General features: G+C 42.5%; 2 protein-coding genes across 6 annotated transcripts; one reads left to right on the plus strand and one right to left on the minus strand.

Annotated features, from left to right (window-relative positions):
• Positions 1–4,581: 4,581 nt before the first annotated feature.
• Positions 4,582–13,455, plus strand: LOC6561668 (rap guanine nucleotide exchange factor 2). 5 transcript variants are annotated; one of them, XM_032735859.2, is made up of 9 exons: positions 4,619–4,715; positions 4,771–4,961; positions 5,998–6,141; positions 6,237–6,485; positions 6,689–10,481; positions 11,208–11,357; positions 11,813–12,319; positions 12,788–12,900; positions 12,965–13,455. In XM_032735859.2, exons 3-8 carry the CDS (start codon positions 6,112–6,114, stop codon positions 12,853–12,855), a joined length of 4,797 nt encoding a protein of 1,598 aa, XP_032591750.1. In that variant the 5' UTR covers positions 4,619–4,715; positions 4,771–4,961; positions 5,998–6,111; the 3' UTR covers positions 12,856–12,900; positions 12,965–13,455. The 5 variants fall into 5 exon arrangements, with proteins under 5 accessions (XP_032591753.1, XP_032591750.1, XP_032591751.1 ...); XM_032735860.2 differs by lacking the exon at positions 4,771–4,961; XM_001988090.3 differs by lacking the exon at positions 4,619–4,715 and having other exon boundaries at positions 4,739–4,961.
• A 1,551-nt stretch (positions 13,456–15,006) lies between these two features.
• Positions 15,007–21,083, minus strand: LOC6561667 (tyrosine-protein phosphatase non-receptor type 14). The gene is made up of 7 exons (XM_032735993.2): positions 20,654–21,083; positions 17,632–19,732; positions 16,602–17,481; positions 16,321–16,539; positions 16,051–16,227; positions 15,658–15,981; positions 15,007–15,590 (listed from the first exon to the last, which is right to left on the minus strand). The coding sequence occupies exons 1-7, from the start codon at positions 20,736–20,738 to the stop codon at positions 15,462–15,464; spliced, it is 3,915 nt and encodes a 1,304-aa protein (XP_032591884.1). The 5' UTR covers positions 20,739–21,083; the 3' UTR covers positions 15,007–15,461.
• Positions 21,084–21,237: the final 154 nt, after the last annotated feature.

The raw sequence follows: 21,237 nt of genomic DNA on the forward strand, positions 1-21,237 counted from the left end.
CTTCAGTTATCTTCTTGATTTTATTTTTGACTTAATTATAAAAAGAAAGAATTTTAGTAAAAGCAAGTTTTTAATCTGGGAATAATCTGTTCACAAAATTACAAAAATAATAATAATGCTACTAAGAAAGAACAAACCATATTAAAATATCCCAAAACTATTCAATAGGGCTTACAACTTTTGGTTAGGGCACCCAGCACATACAGTAATAATATGATAAGAGATTAATTGGTCAGACACAGGATATGCTTAGCGTTAAGTTCAATATTTCGAGTCAATAGCTTAAGATTTGCATTCAACACACTCGTAATTTGAATCGAATTGTAAATATATTTCAAACAGACTATACACAATTGACAATTTCGACATATGATAGATATAAGTATTTGTTGTACTGTACGCGTATTCTATGAAATAGAATCTAAAATGTAAACATTGACATATGTGTGTACCTATCGCTCCTCCACCTGAACGCTCTCTATCTGATAATTTTGCTTTAAATGTATGTACATACCTATACCTATGCATATAGTATATATAAATACGAAGAACTCTAAATAAATATATATACATATATATTTATATAAACGTAGTTCTATGCAAAAACTCCCCCCTCAATTCTAAATGAACTCTATCAACCACAACTCAAAATTGAATTTTGATGGAAGAATAATATCCAAAAAAAAAAAAAACCTGCGTATAATTTTGACAATAAATGTTTGAGCAACTGAAAATTAGAATTTCATTTTATGCAAAATGCTTCTAGAACTGCCGACTAGAGAAGTGTTCTATATAAAACTAGTATGCTAAGCGTAAATATTCTCAGCTAAGATAACACTGTGTTTTCAAGCCAAAGCTCGAACTTCAAATCATGACAAAGTCAATTAGACGCATATCAAAATATTTCTTTACTTCAGGCTTTATCTATCATGTCCTTTGTTGTTTTCTTTTTTTTTTTTTGAATCAAATAAATATAGTTTCTTGTGCCTTTTCCGCGCTTCATTTTATTTTCCACACATTATATAGAAAGTAAATTAATTGCTAATTTGGCAGTTTATGTTTAATGAATAAGCTTTAAAGAGGTTTCGCTGTAGCAACAAAATACTTGAAAATATATTCTTAAAACTATGCAAAAATCATAGTCAATCAATCGATTTCAAGTTCGGGCCACCGAACTTAACTGTCTTTCCAAAACGAAAATTTTTTTCAGAATTTAAAAATATATATATATCACTTAATTGTTGTGTGAGAAACTTGGAAAGCACGTTTGATAACTTATTTAATTGTGCAATTATTTAAATTAAAATTTGTTTCGTAGAATATTCCAATCATAAATGCTGATTTGCATTATAGATTAATAAAAATGCAATTAAAACTATTATTACACACATAAGTATGAAAAAAAGACACATTTACAATTATTTGGAAAAAGCTGACGAATAAATGAAAAAAGTTTCAATTGCAACGAATCTAATTACGGAATATTATATTCATCAATTAATTTTCATGTCATACAAACATTTAAAAAAAAATCATTAAGACCTAAGATAAAAAGGAAAAACGTTGAGCACAATCATGTTGAATAAAAGTTTAAAAATTTAAGAGCATTGGAAATGGCAAATTACATTAAAAACAACAAAAATAATAATAAAACAAAACAACAAAAAAGTTCATCTTTGGCACGCCGAAGATTACATATCCTTGCAGACCAAAGTCCAACTGCTCACATTTTAAATTAAATATTAATTGAAATAAAAAAAACAAGTTAATTTTTCTAAACAAGAAAAAAATCAACAAACAAAAATCAATAATATAATAGTCTTAAGCCAAGAAAATAATCTTAGATTGAGTCCGTTTATTCTGCAATAAAAAAAAAACTTGATTTGGTGAAAAGTTATAATACTGCAATGGTATAAAAAAAGAAAATGACAAAAAAATAAATAAAAATAACGAATATATAGCTTAAGAAAATCTGCAGCTAAATACATTAAAAACAAAACATAATTTAAAAATCCCAAGTACACTAAATGCAAAAATAAAACAAAATACAAATCAAAATTGCTGGAGAGTATCTATTGTTTTTGGGGCACATGCCACTGTTGCATGCCTAGTAAAGTGGAGCATGCAAAACTAAATGAGACTTTGAGCCGCTGTGTGCAGTCCAACAGCTGAGTCCTGCGGGTCCTCGGTCCCCGACAAGAGGAAAATTAAATAACATAAAATACAAATCCGGCACAAATCCGAAGGCCAACTTGAAAATAATAAACTTATTAATTCAGATTGCCGGCCTCGACGCCAGCCAGCAGCGGCCTACATAGGACCTGTGCCCAGAAAATAGCGGCTGGCTCATCATTGTCGCATTGTTAAATCCTCAAAACATCTGTGACCCTCGAGCTCAATTACAGGCAGATTTTCCTAGCCGCCATGCACACCGCCCAACCATGCTTTCGGAGCTTATGTTTCTTCTGCTAGAGATGGGCACGTGAATCACGAATATCATGGAGAACTAAGAAAATGTATGTGGCATTCTATGTATTATCTGATTTCAAAATATAATGATATAACAGTCGAATTGGTTTTTGAATAAATTCTGATTTTATTTTATTCGATTTATTATTCTTTTCTATATTTATTAAGACTCCTAATTCATATTTTTTAAATTATTTTTAAGTTACTCAATGTTGAGGGTTGCAAGTAGGGTTCATTCCTAGTTCCCACACACTAATCCCCAAATGGAAGTTACAGAAATTGTAGCACACTTTTGCTGCTTAGCTCGCACATTATTTTTGCTTTCTTGTTGAATGTGTGTCGGTTTGTGTGTGTGTGTGTGTGTGTGTGTGTTATTTTCTTGCCTCTTCATCTCAACTGCAAAGGCAACGGTTACGCAATTATTTGTGCGGTTTTGTAGCGTTTTGCTCTGAACTGGGATTTGGTGAATCCAGCTACTAATTGGAAAAAAAACAACAAAAAAAACAGAATGCCAGCAGTAAAAATGCTTGCGACAAAGTTGTGATTGCAAATAGTCGAGGCTACTTTAATTTAAAGTAAGTTTGCGTTAACTGTCGAATCGAAATCAATAAGTTATTATTCGAGGGAGGGCCTCGAGGCTCAACTCGCTGGCTTTGCCGGCTTCTCCCGCGGGGATGAGAGTCGAACTGGAACTGGGACTGGGACTGAGACTGGCACTGGGACTGCGCTTATTTGACTTGGCTTTCTTTTAAGGTTTGCGAAAACAAAATCCCAGACGCAATCTTTGATTTTATTGTAAGCAAGCCAAACGAAAACAAAGCAAACGCAAAAAGAACAAACAGAATGAGCGCCAGCAGCGACGCGAGGCGTCGGCGTCGGCGTCAGCAACAAATGCGCTCACAGATTTTGCTTTGGTTAGCAAAACAACAGCAACAACAAAAAGAAAAACAACAAGCAAGCAAAATGCCGCAAGGAGCACGAACCAAAAAGCAGAAAAGAAAAAGGGGGAAAAGCAACAACATAAAGGCATTTTAATAGCATATCTGTATATGTAAAAGCATATGTGTGTGAGTTTTTACATATGCATATGTATACACACATGTTCTGTACATATGTATGTGTGTATTTATGTTAATTTATGTTAATTGCGCTCAACAGGTAAAGGATATAAATATGTAAATAAATAAAAAAGCTATTTTAAATTCTGAGAGAGCACATCTGGGACTGTGTTCTCCTCTCAAATACAAATTTAATATTTTTTTGAAAAGCCATAAAAATGCAGACGATGTCGGTGGGTAACGGTAAAGCCATTTGCACTGGGGACATGAAGTCATCAAATGCGACACCCCCTCCCCCTCCCTCAGGCACCCATTGCGTGACCCTCTGCTTTGCCTAGCCCGCTTTTTTGCTCGACGCTGATCAGAAGAGAAAAAAAATAGCCCACTGCACCTTAAGGATTTGCTTTTTATGTTTATTATTCACTTTCAGCCACGTGGCTGGATGTGGCACCCTTCGCCAATTCGATGCGCTAGTTTCACACCCTTGTGCCACGCACCCCTGCGTCGCCCCTGTCTACGTATCGCTTTCCCCCGTTCAAAAAAAGCCACAAACGAAACATGTTGCGTTTTTTATGTGGCCTACTCTACAAAGATGCCACCAAGGGTTAAGATGGGGGGGTTGAGTTGGCTCCTGTCTAAGGTCATCAATAATGGCGCAAACATACATTTAAGTCGCCTGCTTTGCATTAAGACGAAATTGCCACACAACCTGAGCCCTTTCCTAATGCTTCCCTTTCCGTTTACTTTTCTTATTTTTGTTTTTGCTATTACTACAGCTCTCTGGGGACTCACTACTTTCAATAAAAATTTGTTTGTACATTGTGGACAGTTTTTTTTTAAGGTGGATTTAACCTTTTTGCTAATAGAAATGGACGGGATCAAAAAATACTGCTTTGGGGTGTTATTTTTTTATTGCACTGTTATTTTAAAGGTTACTCTGCAGCCGAAGCTAACGGCGCTGACTGTTAACGCAAATCCGAGTCTGTTATTGTATGTGTTATGTGCAGACGATAAGCCGAATATCGACTCGCCACCACAGCGAAACGCAGACAACATTCACGTCTATCGGCTGGGGCAACACTGGCGCGGCGAAATCCATTGTGCATTTCTTCTAAATTAAAATGGCATTTGCTAGCTGGAAAAAAATAGTTTCATAAAGTGCAGTACAATATACGAAATTGCATGCAGGTATGCTGTGCAAAATTGGAAAATACATATTGAACAACAAGCAACAAATTAGCAGCTTTTCTCCATCAAAAACTATGCGCGTGTGCCCATCTATGCAAGTGTGTGTGCGTGTGTCTGAGTGAAATTCCAACAATGCGCAGGGAACGAGTTGGCTGAAATTTCTTTATGCAAAGCGTACGCAATAAAAACGAGGAAGAAGAAGAGCGAGCGATAAAGCCAGGAAAATTATAGATACTTTGAAAAAAAGTGCGTATAATTAGCAAGTGCAACAACAAGCGTTGTCAATACATATTTATGTATTATGTGTGTGTATCGAAAGCAGCCTACACAAAATCGTTGAACTGTACAAAAACACGCCCATATTTAGTATGTGTGTAAAACGCCAGATTTGCTTTGCATGCACATGTGTGTGTGTGTGTGTGTCTGTGCGTGTGTGTGTATTTTTGTGACAGTGTTTATTTATTACACTTTGATTTTGCAATAAGCTGCTGCTGTTGCTGTAATGGGAGCTTATCCAGTGAACGGAAGTCGTCGCCTACAATTTTCGTGATTTTTTTATTAGTTTTTGCTGCCCCCACACACACACACACAAAACATAGAAAACAATCACACAGGCACACGCATACATGCACACATACATGTATACATATAAACTCACAGCCAGTGTTGCCGTCGCGGTTGGCTTCGGCGTCAGCAGCGCAGACTCAATTGCATGAGAATTTTTTTTATATCTCTTTTGTTTTTGTTTTACTTTTTTTTGTTTTGTTGTCGTCGCCGAGCAGCAGCAGCGTTGTCTTAATTTATTGGCAGCATTGTTGCTGCTGCTGCGCCTGCTGAAAATGAAAGTGTGTTAGTATGTATGTATGTACATATGTATGTATGTATCTGCTGCAAAATGTGCGCCCAGCGAAACAAAAGCAAAAAAACAAAACAAACCTAATTGACCAATAAAATCTCACAGTATTTTTTTTTCTTTTTTTTTACGAGGGACTTAAGAGATTTCCTCTTATATATTTTTGCACCTAATTAGGTGCATTTTGTAAGAGCTTTAAAATAATAATAAATAATTTACAAATACTTTTCAAGCTACTAGTTTAGCCACTGTCAATATGATGATTAATAATAATTAAGTAATGATGCAGTTAGTATTCAGAATTTTATCGTTTTTATATTTTCTCAAACTTGAACTCATAAACTAAAGAAAACCAAGCAAAGCAATAACAAAACGAATATGAAAATGTATAAACGTAGCTGAGGAACTTAGTTGTTTTGTTTCTTGCAGCTTAATCACAAGGTCTAAAGTTCAGCACACATATCACCCAACTGATTGGCATGCCGTAGCTGCAGTCGCTGAAGTAGCAGCAGTTGCAGCAGCAGCAGCATTAGCAGCGCCTTAATGGATCCATATCATCATATCAGACATCATGTGAGTATCTTCAATCATCCTCAATCATCAGCTACAATCAACCACATCCATTGTATGTCCATTATGAACATTCATTTGATATTTTCCTTTTGTAGTATCCACCCACTAGTACAGCCGGCACAACGGTGGTTGGCAGCGGCACCAATAGCACAATCATTCGACCAGAATTGCATCAAAAATGCAATCGTGGCTCGCATTCGAGTGACACAAGTTCAGCGTACAGCGGCAGCGATACAATGGCCTCTGTCTATGGATCATCGCTGGAGGCCGAGGAGATCGATCTCTCCGGCCTCGTCGAGTCTGTGGTCGACTCCGATGAGGAGGATCTCGCCGAGAGCATGGATGTGAGTCGGTCATATCAAGCCAAAAAACAAAAGAAAACAAATTATTTTCAATTTGTTGAGAGTCATTTTAATTAACGAAATAAATAAGCGCCATCAGCGTTTAATAAACGTTAATATATAAATTAAAAATTGTAGTTTTACCAATCATCCAGTTAAGATTACTTTATAATAGCTATATCTTATAATTCATCCCGTCTCCACAGAGCCTCAATGTGCGGGATGCGGTGCGCGATTGCCTCGAGAAGGATCCGTCGGAGCGCAGCGAAGACGATGTGGAAATCCTGCTGGAGTTCACGCAGGGCCTGAAGGCATTCACAAACATAACGCTAGCGGTGCGACGAGCTCTCTGTTCCGTGATGGTGTTCGCTGTGGTGGACAAGGCTGGCACCGTTGTCATGTCCGATGGCGAGGAGCTCGACTCGTGGTCGGTGCTAATCAATGGCGCCGTCGAAATCGAGCATGCGAATGGCACACGCGAGGAACTGCAAATGGGCGACTCCTTTGGCATACTGCCGACCATGGATAAATTGTATCATCGCGGCGTGATGCGCACCAAATGCGATGATTGTCAGTTTGTGTGCATCACCCAGACCGACTACTATCGCATCCAGCATCAGGGCGAGGAGAATACGCGCCGGCATGAGGATGAGAACGGACGTGTTGTGATTGTCACCGAACTGCGCTCGATTGGCGGCAGTGGAGCGGAGAGCGCCACAACAACTGGCGGCAGCGGATCAGCGGCCACAGCACATTTGAATACGAAGCGCGGTCATGTGGTGATCAGAGGCACACCGGAGCGACTGCTGCAGCAGCTTGTCGAGGAGAACTCGATGACGGATCCAACATATGTCGAGGATTTCCTGCTAACGCATCGCATTTTCATACACAATCCCCAAGAGGTGACCAGAAAACTGTTGCACTGGTTCGATCTCGAGCAGCTGGACACGCACAAAACGCAGGAGCTGAGAGATCGGGTCACTCGCGTCGTTCTACTCTGGGTGAACAATCATTTTACCGATTTCGAGGCGGATCACGAAATGATGGAGTTCCTGGAGATCTTTGAGGCTGGCCTGGAACGCAAAAAGCTGCTCAGCCAGCTGCGTTTGCTGCACATTGCATGTGCAGCCAAAGCGCGCATGCGCAGCTGCATCTTGACGCGTTCCTCACGCGACGAACCACTCAATTTCCAAATTATTGGCGGCTACGAGCTGCGCGGCGTGGCAGCTGCCACAGGCAATGCCTCCGTCGGCATTTACATATCGCACGTGGAGCCGTGCTCAAAGGCCCAGGATGTCGGACTGAAGCGTGGCGATCAAATCCACGAGGTGAACGGTCAATCCCTGGATCATGTGACCAGTAAACGGGCCATGGAACTGCTGACGGGCACCACCCACCTAAGCATTCAAGTGAAAAGCAATCTGCTCGGCTTCAAGGAGATCATGCAGGCCCTGGAGCATGGCAGCGGCAGCTCAGCCAGCAGCGGTGGTGGTAGCGGTGTCGGCGGTGGCATTAGCTCCAGCGGCAATGGCAGCTTTAAAAGTTTGCGCAGTCCACGTCGGATTTGTGCGAATGACATTGCCAAGCTGCACGGACGCAGCGACAGCACCAGCGAGGACCTGACCAATCGGGCGCACATGGTGCGTCTCAGTTCGGTGGATATGCTGCTCGATCAGCCGGACTGTGCGCCGCCCCAGACGCCGCCAGTGAGTGGCGGGGGCGGCGGTGGCATTATGGCCTCGAACTTTATGCAACAGCTGCTGCAGAGCGTCAACTCGAATTCGGCGAAAAAGGGCAGTGTCGAGGATGCCAAACCGGGCGGCTTCATGACCCTGGCGCCCAAGCGACGTCTGCAGAAGGCGCTGGCCAAAATGAATCTGCTAAATAAACAGCAACAGCCGCTGGTTGGCAGCCTCAACGACAGCTCCGACACGCTGCTGAATGAGCCGCAGTGCAAGGCCAAGTTGTCCGCTGCCAGTTCTGGCAGCAGCAGCTGCGCCTCCACAACCAACATGTGCAACATGGCCGGTCGCCTCTATCAGTCGCAATCGAATCCGGATCTGAGCAGTCTCAACTATGACAACAGCAACAGCGAACCCATCGCCATGCTCCAAGTCAACTATTTGCAGGCGCATCTACATCGGCCATCGGCTGCGAGCACGCTGACTGCTAGCTCCATGCTGCCGCCGGACTATCCGGAGCATGTGCTCAAGGTGTACAAGTCGGATCAGACGTGCAAGTATGTGCTCATCTACAAGGAGACGACGGCCCATGAGGTGGTCATGTTGACACTGCAGGAGTTCGGCATCCACGATCCAAGCTCCAATTTCTCGCTGTGTGAGGTCAGCGTGGGCGAGGGCGGCATGGTGAAGCAGCGCCGGCTGCCCGACCAGCTGCAGAATCTAGCGGAACGCATCAGTTTCGCTGCTCGCTATTATCTCAAGCTAAACGACAGCACCGAGCCGCTGGTGCCCGATGAGCTTGCCTTGGAGCTGGTGCGGGAGTCGGGTGTGCATTTCCTGCAGCTGAATGCATACGAGCTGGCCATCCAGCTGACACTGCAGGATTTCGCCAATTTCCGTCAGATCGAGTCCACGGAGTATATCGATGAGCTGTTCGAGCTGCAGTCCAAGTACGGTGTGCCGATGCTGAGCAAATTCTCGGAGCTGGTCAATCGCGAAATGTTCTGGGTGGTGAGCGAAATATGCGCTGAGCACAACATTGTGCGTCGCATGAAGATCGTTAAGCAGTTCATCAAGATTGCCCGGCACTGCAAGGAGTGCCGCAATTTCAACTCCATGTTTGCCATCATCTCGGGTTTGGGACATGGCGCCGTTTCGCGGCTACGTTTGACCTGGGAGAAGTTGCCGTCAAAGTATCAGCGTCTGTTCAATGATCTGCAGGATCTGATGGATCCATCGCGCAACATGTCCAAGTACAGGCAACTGGTATCCGCCGAACTGCTCGCCCAGCATCCCATCATACCGTTTTATCCCATTGTCAAGAAGGATCTGACATTCATCCATCTGGGCAACGATACCCGTGTGGATGGTCTGATTAATTTCGAGAAATTGCGCATGCTCTCCAAGGAGGTGCGTCTGCTGACGCACATGTGCAGCTCCCCCTACGATCTGCTGGCCATATTGGAGCTGAAGGGACAAACGCCCTCCAACGCCCTCTTCTCGCTGAACCAAATGTCTGCGTCGCAGAGCAATGCTGCCGCGGGCACCGTAATTGCAGCCAACGCTGGACAGGCTACGATTAAGAGGCGCAAGAAATCGACAGCGGCGCCCAATCCCAAGAAGATGTTCGAGGAGGCGCAGATGGTGCGACGCGTCAAGGCCTATCTGAACAGCCTGAAAATACTCAGCGATGAGGATCTGCTGCACAAGCTGTCGCTCGAATGCGAACCGCCGCATGGCTCCACCTACTCGGGCAGCATTTCGCATGGCAACACCTCGCATCGGAGCGCCGGCAGTGGCAGCATCAATGCCAGCAATGCGGGCGCTGGCAGCATCAATGCTGGCGGAGATCAGCTCAGCATTTATTCGCACACCAGCTCCAGTTCTGCACCGAATTCATCGCTGTCGCTGCGCAAACGGCATCCCAGTTCGCCGACACTCTCCACGACCAGTTCGACGAGCTCGACCAGCGACCATCAGCGTCGCCAGCAGCTGCACAACAATGGACCCAAATTTGGCACCGCTTCGCCGCAGGCGGTCAAGAAAATGCTCTCGCTATCCGAATCCTCGAAAATACGGCCACATCAGCCATTTGTGCCGCGCCACAATTCGGCCCTGCCCGGCGTCATTCCGCCGCTACATCATCTACATGCCGCCCATGGATTTAGCACACCAGCCGCCGGAGTTGTTGTCCCATCGCCATCTGCTGCCGCTGCGGCTGCTGCTGGTGCTGGTGCTGCTGTCCCAGCCAGCGTGGTCAATGCACAGTGTACGCCCAGTCCCAGTCCGTGTGCACATCGACGTTTAGCATCTGGAGGTAAGTAAGCCTTTGTAAACCTTTCTGCCCACATCACATCCATTACTAAGCCGTGGATTAGCGACTCGGGGAATATTCTGCTGGCCTATCGACTGATCTCTGTCATAAATATATTTTGGAGTTCTTAGAAAGACAAACACCTTTTTTTTTTAGAATAAATTGCTTGAATTGGGAAATCAGCATTAGAAAGAAAATTGTGTTTGTGGCAAAATGTTCCTTTATTGGTAAAAAATGTAGGTGAAATCATTATTAGAGTTTCGCTGAAACTGTGTTTGAAAATGTGATATTTTGTTATTTGAATCATGACTTTAAAAATTTGCTTAAGATTTAAAAATATGGACAATTTTAGCTATGGAAACATATGTCAAAAAGTAGCTGAAATTATTTATGGTTGAATAGCTTTAAGAAAATATCTGTAATATAGTAAAAGTTGTTTACGAAAGCTTTTTTTATTATTATTTTAACTATTGCAATTGAAGATTATTCAAATTGATGAAAAGTTTATAAATGCCGGCTTGTTATTAATATTTTTCTTATAATTGTTACCTTTTTTTAAATAATTTAATTATGTTTTTGCTGGCTCAGAGTCAAGTGTTTTTCTGCAATTTTATGCTAGAAAAATATAATTGGATAACAATTCTAAACAAGATTATTGCAATTTATGTTTATGCTTATGCTAAATAAGTTCAATTCGCTAACTAAAGCAATTCTTGTATCATTTTTCAGGCAACATAATGCCGACCCGTGCGATACACGAGCGTTCCCATTCCGATACGCCCGCCCCCCCGCCGCCGCTGCCTTCGGTGGATCTCTCGCTGGAGAGCAGCAGTGTGACCACATTTCGTGATTTACCGCTGCGCAAATCCGTGACTTCCGGTAAGTGTGCTGTGCAGATGAGCTCTGTGGCAAGAACGCCTGCCCCACTGCTACCCCCCGCCGCCGTCAAATAAACTAAACGCTTAGCGCTGCCTACTAAAACCAAAGTTCAAATTTAGATCATAGTTCATAGTTAATAATAATCATAGTGCCTAATTGTAGCTTAACTTTAGTTTGAACCCTAGCTAAAAAACCAAAAAAAATACATTTTTAGATATGCTTTAAATATACCCCGCTCCTCGCTTGCATTGTGGCCGATTCTATATATTGGTGGTTGGTTATCGCTGCTTTGGCATTTGGTTGTTGGTCTCACACATAACTCACACACACACACGCACACACACACACGCACACACACACACATGCATTTACAACATTCACACACAGTGTGACACACTTTACGCTACTTTTACTCTACTCTCATTGCCACAAAAAAAAACACACACAACCCACAGGTTCGGTTTCATCGTGTGACAGCGGGCATGGCTCCTACGCCCAGCAGCAGCAACAACAACAACATTCGCATCATCAGCAACACCATTTGACATACCAACAACAGCAACAACAACAACAACAATCGCAGCAACAACAGCAACACAATGATCCATCGCCGCCCGTTTATACGGCTGCTGATTGCCGGCTGTTGCAGCAGATATCGAACAATGCCGTCACACGGAATTTGAATAGTCCCTGCCAGAGCACGAGCACACCACCCAGCACACCCACACCACCAACACCACCACCACCGACACCACTACAACAACCACCAACAGCATCCATACAGTCAACACCGCTTCCTGCACCGCCAGTGCCCTATTTGCATATGCGCAGCCACCAGCAATTGCAACAGATACAACAGCAATTGGCAATGCCACCACCACCGCCACCGGTCTACACAAGCAGCCTGTACAATCACCATCACAGCAATGCAACCACCAACAGGCATCTAAACCACATGCATGGTAAGTCGAGAGCAGGCAGGCCCCGAAGCGACAGAGCCACCAAATGCAGCGTAAGCGTAAACGGGGAATGAGTCCTCTGAGAACCAGATCCTAAGAATATGATAGAGTGGGCGAAATCTGATATTTAATACTCAGATCATTTTTTTGTTTCTCGATTTTGGCAGACAACTGATTGATGTGAGAGTCCTTTATAAGTATATTAATTATTTGCTAAATTCGAATGCGATAGGAAACTGAAACATGACCATAAAAACTAAATCTCAAACATTAGTTAATGTTTGACTTATTTATTTTAAAAATGCAATACTTTATTTTAAAGTACAAAATTAAGAATTTGTTTTTATTATAACTCTTTATTCATATGTAAGTAGTAATACGTATTTAATGTCTGACAATTTTAAAGATATTACCATATTCAAAACAATCAAATCACTAAAAAATATTTATTTACATCATTTTCTCCGACAGGTGGTCCGCCAAATTTTATGGATAGCACCAAGTGTACCATATGCCCCATGCCACCCATGAATCAATAAATCAAACTGTGCTGTTTTAACTACTAAATGTTAATTTAATTAGTTGTGAGTACATCATACAAAGCAATTGCATGTTCAATTATTAATCTATGGATTTCTTACTTTCCAGCATATATATAGATGCCAAAATTTGTTAATGGTTGTGGTTTCCATGTTACCAACAAACAAACATTCACATACATCAATCGTCATCGTCATATATACAACAAGAACAAAAACTATGAAAATATGTTGCATATACATGTTCAAAATCCCATTTATCATTTATCAGCGTCAACGTTCGAAATCCCATTGTCACGTATTCTTAGATTAAGCGCCTAACAATTAGTTTTGCTGTATGTTTTAAGTGGCTTACGATTAATTTTAATTTAGCACAATTCTTTGTAAACATTTTCCTCAAAAAATAAGTCAAAACAATAAGAATGATCCACAAAGTTGTTGCCTTCTCACATGCATAGAAAAAAAAGAAAAGAAAAAAAAAACGTCTGCAGGCAGACCAAAGTAGCAGACCCCAATCAAAACTTTTGCAATCAAAAACTCTTTTGAAGACTTTCAGTTGGCACTTAGGAAAACAAAAAAAAAAAACAAAAAACAAAATAAAAAAAAAACGGAAAAATGATGAAAATGTTTCGCCCAACCCAACAATAATAATTATAATAATAATAATGAAATGATAGAGACGAGGCCGACTTATCAATCTTTTGTATTCCATTTATGTATACTTTAGCTCTACATATACACAAGTTAGTTCTATCTATGCATACACATACATATAACACATATACACATGCATATGCAAAGTAGAGTATGATAAAAAAAAACCTTCGCTCCAATTCCAAATATTTAGTTTGTAAGCTGAACGATTTTTTCGAATATTTTTCAAACGTTGTATGTATTCAATGTTTACTTTAAACATAAAAGACAAACGCAATTAATGAAAACGATAGAAGACAAACCTAAACAAAAAGATAAATGAAAGTACAAGCAAATCGAAACCAACCAGAAACAACAACAAGAAAACAAAAACCTGAGACTCGAACATCAACAAATCTAATAATAATATTAATAATGTTTTGTAAACATATTTTTCTCACACGTTAAGGACTCCAATATTTTTGTGTGTGTATTCGATTGCCTGTTATATATACATAAATATACATTATATATATATATATATATACACATACGACTATATACAAGAAATCTCTATATATATATATACATTGCCTATATACACACCTGAACAAAGTGCAGCCCGACTCGCCTAATTTATATACAACATCAATATATATGTTTTTCTTATATGAAAAAAAAAATGAAAAAATGCTAAATGTTTAAATGTACTATATTTGTGCTCTTTTAGGTTTAAGCTAAGATAAACTTTTCCTTTTAATGGCTTACACAAGTAAATGAAATAATGAAACAAGCAAATATTTCTGCTTTTTCGCTTGAATCAACTTTTAATTAAAGTAAAAATCTCATCTAATTTTGCAGCGCCAAAAGCGCAAATTTTTAAAGCTCTTTTCTAAAGTTGCGAGAGTTATTAATCGCTTGATAAATAAGCCCCAATTTGAGAGATTAAAACTGTTTGCTTTAGCAATGTTTGAAAGAATTTATTTTACTTTAACTACTCTCTCAAATCTATATGTAAAATGCGTTTATTTGTGCTAAAAAAAAAAAAAACGTTTCTATTTCATTAATACGTCTCTTTGCTATATCGTTTAAATCTAGAAATATTTTCTGTCGATTACCAATTATACAATTTTAGATTAAAACTAAACTTTCGCTAAACTCCAACTTTAGATTAGAACGGAATCCAAAAAAAAAAAGACCCAACATAAAATAGGATAACAAAAATGTAATTTCGACATGCTTCAATGTTAAATAAAATATTTACAAATAATTTTAATTAAAAATTTGCAATTATGTAATTCATTTAAACTTCTATATGGATGCGTATTATATATGTCACATATATAATATATATGTTTATTTATGCGAATTACTTTGGAAATATCATAAACAAAATACATTCAGTATTTTAAAACTAAAAGGTGTCTTTAATTTATGTTCTAATGAGTTATACATTTCAGGTCGAAATTATAACACTCCCACTCACCACAAGAAAGAAAATACAAGTTTTATCGAAAATTAAATTTGATTTTTTTATTATTGCTTTGCGTTGCGTAGAGCATATCAATTGGTTCATTAAAAAAATGTATAAATAATTTGGCTTTAAACCTAAGCACTATGATTAACACAAAAATTAGTATTTGTATTGGGTGGAGCGCGTAAATTTTGGTAACAAATTCGGAACTTAGGTGTAAACAATTGGGATCACAAAGCAAATAAACTAAATGATCGTCTATAATGGTTGGTGGCTGTGGTGGTTTATAGCTGCACACGTGGAAGAACACTCATATGATACTTATCATTAATATTATGTGGAGAATATGAAACTAAGTCTTTAAGTAGTAGTAGATGCAAAACAGTTGTTCGTTTCTTTTCTTTTCCTTTCCTTTCTTTTCGTTTCGTTTTCATTTGTTATTCATACGTTAGGCTTAAACAAGAAATACTATATGCAAATGAGCCAGTTTACAATCGCTTCAGATTAACCTCGTGCGTTTCAGATAGGTGATGAGCAGATTGTAGATAAACTTATATTGCGCTAGCGATGGTATAATGCTGTCCCGCTGATGTCGCAGCTGCCCAATGACCCGCGGTATATCCAAGTCCTGCCACAAATGGAATACAATTCAAAATGTGCAACTTTTAGATATATATGTATATTAATGATCGTACCTCATTGTGATCCAGTGTGTAGAGCAAGAGGTCTGCTGTTAGGGTGACACCTGAACGACCGCCACCCTCCAGGCAGTGGATGAGCACGGGCGGATTGGTATTGTGACCGGGCGGCACTTCATGCGTCGATGCCAATCGCACCGAATTGAGCTCCTCGAGAAAGTCGAGAAAATGATTGACATCCCGCGGGCAATTCTGCTCGACCCAATCGGCGTACTGCAGATGCCACACAGAGCGATAGCGACGCGACGGTGCATGATACAAACGCAGCTTGCTCGTCGTGCACCGATCGGTGGTTTGTGAGAATTCCTGATACACCTGGAACTGTGAAGAGCAGCCAATAATTGATTAGGACTATTGTTAATTGCGCAACTTGTCGTCCTGTCTACTCACGTGTCCAAACTCCATGCGCTGTTGACTGCTGAGCGGTATATAGCTCATGTCCTCGGTTAACTGCACAACTAGGTAAACATCCGCCTCCCAGACGCACTGCCAGAAGATGCGCATCGTTTGCGACTCCTGCGGCGATTGGGCGACAATATAAAATCGTTGCTTTGTGCCCACAGTGGCCTACACAAACAAATAAAACCAGAACGTTAGTTAGAACAAAGAACAAAGAGCAAAGATCAGGCATCAAGAAGGGATTCAATTCATTAAACGCACCGATATGTAGGAGGCATTCACGTAGCCATGTCGATTGTCCATGGATGGCGTGAGACGGACGCGATTATCATCGTATGGCAGAAAATTGGGATCGTGATTCTTCGACTCGTTCTCCTCAAGCAAAGCACAATCGTATTGGGCATGCTCACGTCTCTTCGGTATGCGCTCGAACTCCATAAAGAGCTGTGCATCCTGCAGCTTATCATTTAAAATCTGGCACTGCAAGCGAATAACCAATAATATAATACATATATATAAAATAGTTCTAGTTCAATTCATACCAATTTATCCTTGGAATACTGGCCCGATATGGGCTGCGGCTTGGTTAGGCCCGTTGACCAGCGATGCGGCAGATTTAGATCGTCCTGGGCCAGCTTCATTTTGGTCGCCAGCTTGGCTTGCTGGGCGGCCGAGGAGCTGGCCTTCTCTCTGCCGAGCGTGGCCGACTTTTGTTTGTCGGGCGTTTTGCTGCGCGACAAAATGTTCCAACGCCGGCGACGCTTCACATCCTTGCTGGCCGCCGAGGAGCTCGTGGTGTCCAGCGTTGAGTTGAACATCGAAGATGTCGTCGACGCCGAGGCCGATGTATTGGCTGATAGATTCATGGCACTGAATTGCTGATGCAGCGAATCGCCCGCCGGCGAAATCACATCCACCGTCGACTTGTTTAAGCTCGCCGTCGAGCGATGTTGCCGCGGCGGTGCCGTCGCTCCAATTGCTGGCGCGGCACTTGCCGCACGTGCGGCACGCAACGGTGCCTGTGGCTCCAAGAACTGCAACTCTGTGCTCGCTGCACGATCCGCGCCGTATTTCTTAATATTTCGGGTAATCTCATCGTCGGCCGGCGCATTCACCGTCAGCGTAACAACATTGTTGCTGTTGGCGGCCGCTTGGCGTGCAGCTGGCACTGGTGCCACGCCTGGTGGCGCTGATTGTATGGAGGCGGCACGTTGCCGCATGGCATCCGCATTGGCATTGCCGCCGCTGCTGCTACCGCCGCTTGCACGCTGCGGCAGTGGCACATTTTCGTAAATTGGCTCAATGGAGCCATTCATCGCGCTACGTTGCAACGGCGTCGGCGTTGTTGCCGCTGCCGGCTGTGGACTGCTCGCTGGCGGTGGTGCAGAGCTGCGATAGCCACTGGGTGGCAGTGTTGGTGAACTGCAAGATAAAACGAGAATTGAAGTAAGTTAATCCATTATAAGCTATGATAATAAACGGAGACAAATAATGAGGAAAGTCTTGCAAGTCTATGACTACTTTCTAGAGGGACTCATTGCTAATCTTTCGATCACTGTGTGGCTGATTCACCTTTGGACCGCTGCAGCTGCGGCGGCCGCTTGACTCATTGCCGACTGGCGGAGCTGGGACATAATGGACGGCTGCTCCTCGATCATGTTGAGGTTCTCAAAGGTGCCGTGCGGCGGCAGATATGGTTGCGAGTGGCCCATGTGGCTAATGTACGGATACTGATGCAACATCGTGGCACCCGATGAGGTGGGCACATTGCCACCACCACCACCACCAACACCAGCACCACCGCCTCCGCCATGCACACCGCCGGCAGCAGCCAAGGCGACAAACTGACCGCCATTGAGTAGATTGCGATTCGACACCAGATCGGGCGATGAACCCGAAACATAATTGCGAAAGCCTTGCAGTGGTCGCGGCGTCGCCACGGCCAGATCCGGCGTGGAGGAGGAGCTCAGCCGATTCACTGGATACGGTGGCGGCGCCTTGTGCCGCATCATTTGCATACGCTGCGAGAGCTCCAAGTATGCAGAAGGCTGTTGCTGCTGCTGTTGTTGCTGCTGCTGCTGCTGCTGTGTCTGGTAGAGATTGAGATGATGATGATGCGCATGCAGTGCAGCTGCCGGCTGTGTCACATCCGGATAACGATGTGCGGCCGTCAGATGATGACTGAACAACAAACTTTCGCCGTAGACGCCGGGATTGTGGACATCGGGCTGCGAGCCGGCATAGTAGGCGCCCGCATTCCCGGGCGTTGCGAGCGCCAGTGCCACATTGTGCAGCTCAGAGGATGTTGTGCGATACTTGAGCTGCACGGCTGTCTCGTAGTCCGGGGCTGGGCGATACGTGGGCAGCATGGCCTGCAGGCGTTCCCGTTCGTGGGGATCTGCATTGATGTTCATGTTGCTGCTGCCATTGTTGCTGTTGCTGTTGATGTTGTTATTGTTGTTGTTATTGCTGCCGCTGGCGCTGTGGTGCAGCATGCTGTTGCTGCTGTGCAAATTGTTGTTGCTCAAGTCCAAACAGCTGCTGCTCTGCCCCAAAAGCTGGCTGTGACTGGCAGCGAGCGAAATATTTGATGATAGCAGCTGTTGCTGCTGATGTTGCTGTTGTTGCTGCTGCTGCTGCTGCAACTGTTGCTGCAATTGTTGCTGCTGCTGCTGGTGTTGTTGCTCCGCTGCTGCCATATAATCATATTCCACGTAGCCAACGCTGTCGGCGCCCAGAGTGCAGTGACCATTGTTGCTCTCGATGTCGGCGCCAACGCTGCTGCCCAAACTGGAAGGCGTCTCTGTGTCGATGTAGCGCTTGAAGAACTTGTGCTGCATGATGCACAGCTTCCAGAAGTAGCGTGCCACGTCCGCCTCGCTAAAGATAAAACTGCCGACGATGCTGCCATCGCCATCGATTTTATTCTGTTCGATTTTGATGGTGCGCTTATCAATGGTCACCGTGTGGAAGTCCTTCCACGGAAAGTACTGTCTGCCATTGTCCGCATTGACGACCATCCCATTGATGGCCAGACCCAGCAGCAGATCATTGCCGAGCGTATCCTTGGCAGCGAAACGCTCCTCGCCATATCCATCCAACTGCTGACAGCACTGTATGTACATCTCCTCCGCCTGGCTCTGGGTCAGATGCTCGATTCCCGCATGCTGCTGCAACACCTCCATAATCAGGCCATCCAGCATGCTGTCATCGTTGGCCAATCCCTGCATGTTGCGCGGCAGCACGAGTGACTTTTTCAAATAATCCTTGGGCTGCTTGTCGCCCTGATAGCTATCGTACTCGGCCTTCCGGCAATAGAGCGCCAGGAGGATCGCTGTGCGTATATCGCAAGCGATGCGTCCCTCATAAATGTCGCTCTTCAGCTGCAGAAAATAATAGAAACGCGTCGCTTCGTCATTCAGATGACGCACTCCGGTTGTCACATAATGTCGCACTCGCAAGTACATCTTTGGTGCGGCGGCATATTTGTCACGCTGCCGACTGAGCGAACGCTCCAAATCGATCCATTTGTATTCGTCCTCCTTGTCCTTGACCAAATAGCGCAGGCCAAAGAATTCCGGCTGCTGGATGAGCAGACGCTGGCACACATTATCCAAGCACTCCTGGCCCTTGCTCTCCGAGCTGATGGTGCAATCAACGGTGCTCGTGGTGTCTATCAAAGATACAAAACGAATATTTCAAAGACAGATACACATAAAATACGTGCGCAGATAAAACTCAACAGCAACAACGAAATGTGCTTGGCAACTCACAGCACGCGCAAATATGCACACATCGACGATATAATATTTGTATGCCATATACATATATAGAAATTGTTTTTGTTGTCTAATCGATTTTGGGATTGCCATTTATGTTTTTATTGAGCCACCAGAAACTCCAAACGGAAATCATTTTTATGTTGTTGTTGTTGTTGATCACTGTTAGCTAACAGCGCCTGGCTGTTAACTGAGTCGCATAACAAATCAAATCAGACGATTGCATACCAAATGAGTATATGGATAGCAATACTTCATTCATTTAAACATTCTTAAGCAATATTGACTTGATTGCAAACATTATTTGTATAATTTTACTTAAAACAAAGAAGCATAGAAAAAGGCATGTCACTGTTAACAGATTAACAGTGGCGCAACTGGTTAAAAAGATGGCAAAATTGCTGTATATGGTAAACGTATGTTGTTGTTGCTGATATGTTTTGGCAAAAGCGAATTCCACAAAACTGGTCATAAAACGAAAGCCGTTGCCAAGATAAACGCGCTGCTTATCTGCACTTGTTGTTGTTGTTGCCATTTCATAAAATAAATTAGTTGACACACACAATTAGGTGTTTCCAATTAAAAGCGCTCAAATGACTAAATAAATCAACAAGTGTACAACAAAAAAGAAGAAAAACTTCGCGTGTCTTGTTGCTGTTGTTGCTTCTGTTATTTGTATGGGCTCGTGCAATTGAAACTTGTGGAGTGCCGTTATTGTTATTGATAGTCTTCTTCTTGCTGCTGTTTTCTTGTTAGTGCCAGGCTGATACGCCCCCCACACACACACTTGCACACACAAATAGACACACACTCACCTAGCAAATGATGCACAGATATAACAAATAAACTTTTTGACGTCACATTATATTGTCGACATTTTTTAAATAATTTCAGTGGCATTTCCGTGCCGTTTTCTACACACTCCGTTTTTGACAATGTGCAAAACACGCTGCGCTGCTTCTGCTCCTCTCGTTGTTGTTGGCTTTTGCTGCTGTTGTTGTTGTTGTTGGCCAGCAGGTATAAAAGACATTTGCATGTAAATTACACAATTGGTTTTCTAGTTGGTTATTTTTCAAGCTGATTGCGTACAGCTTATAAGGCACTTTGAATCAAACACAGTTGCGTACACACTTAGCATTAAATCGTAATTATAAAAGCTAATTGAAAGTCATTTTAAATAATAAATAAAAGAGTTAACAAAAAAAAAACTAAAAACGAAAGAGTAGTTTGATAGTGGTATCGAGTAAGCGAGTGAGTACAATGGCTGGCTGTTGGCGATTGCAGCATTATCGATGCTCAATGCGTTCGCTGTTAACTTAATGTTAAGCAATAACTTGCTGGCATTTAATTGATGCTAAAACTTGTTAATTAAATAGTATATATATTGGCTTTCTATCTA

Source organism: Drosophila grimshawi, unplaced genomic scaffold (genome assembly GCF_018153295.1).
Source record: "Drosophila grimshawi isolate 15287-2541.00 unplaced genomic scaffold, ASM1815329v1 contig_1377, whole genome shotgun sequence".
NCBI classification, from domain to species: domain Eukaryota; kingdom Metazoa; phylum Arthropoda; class Insecta; order Diptera; family Drosophilidae; genus Drosophila; species Drosophila grimshawi.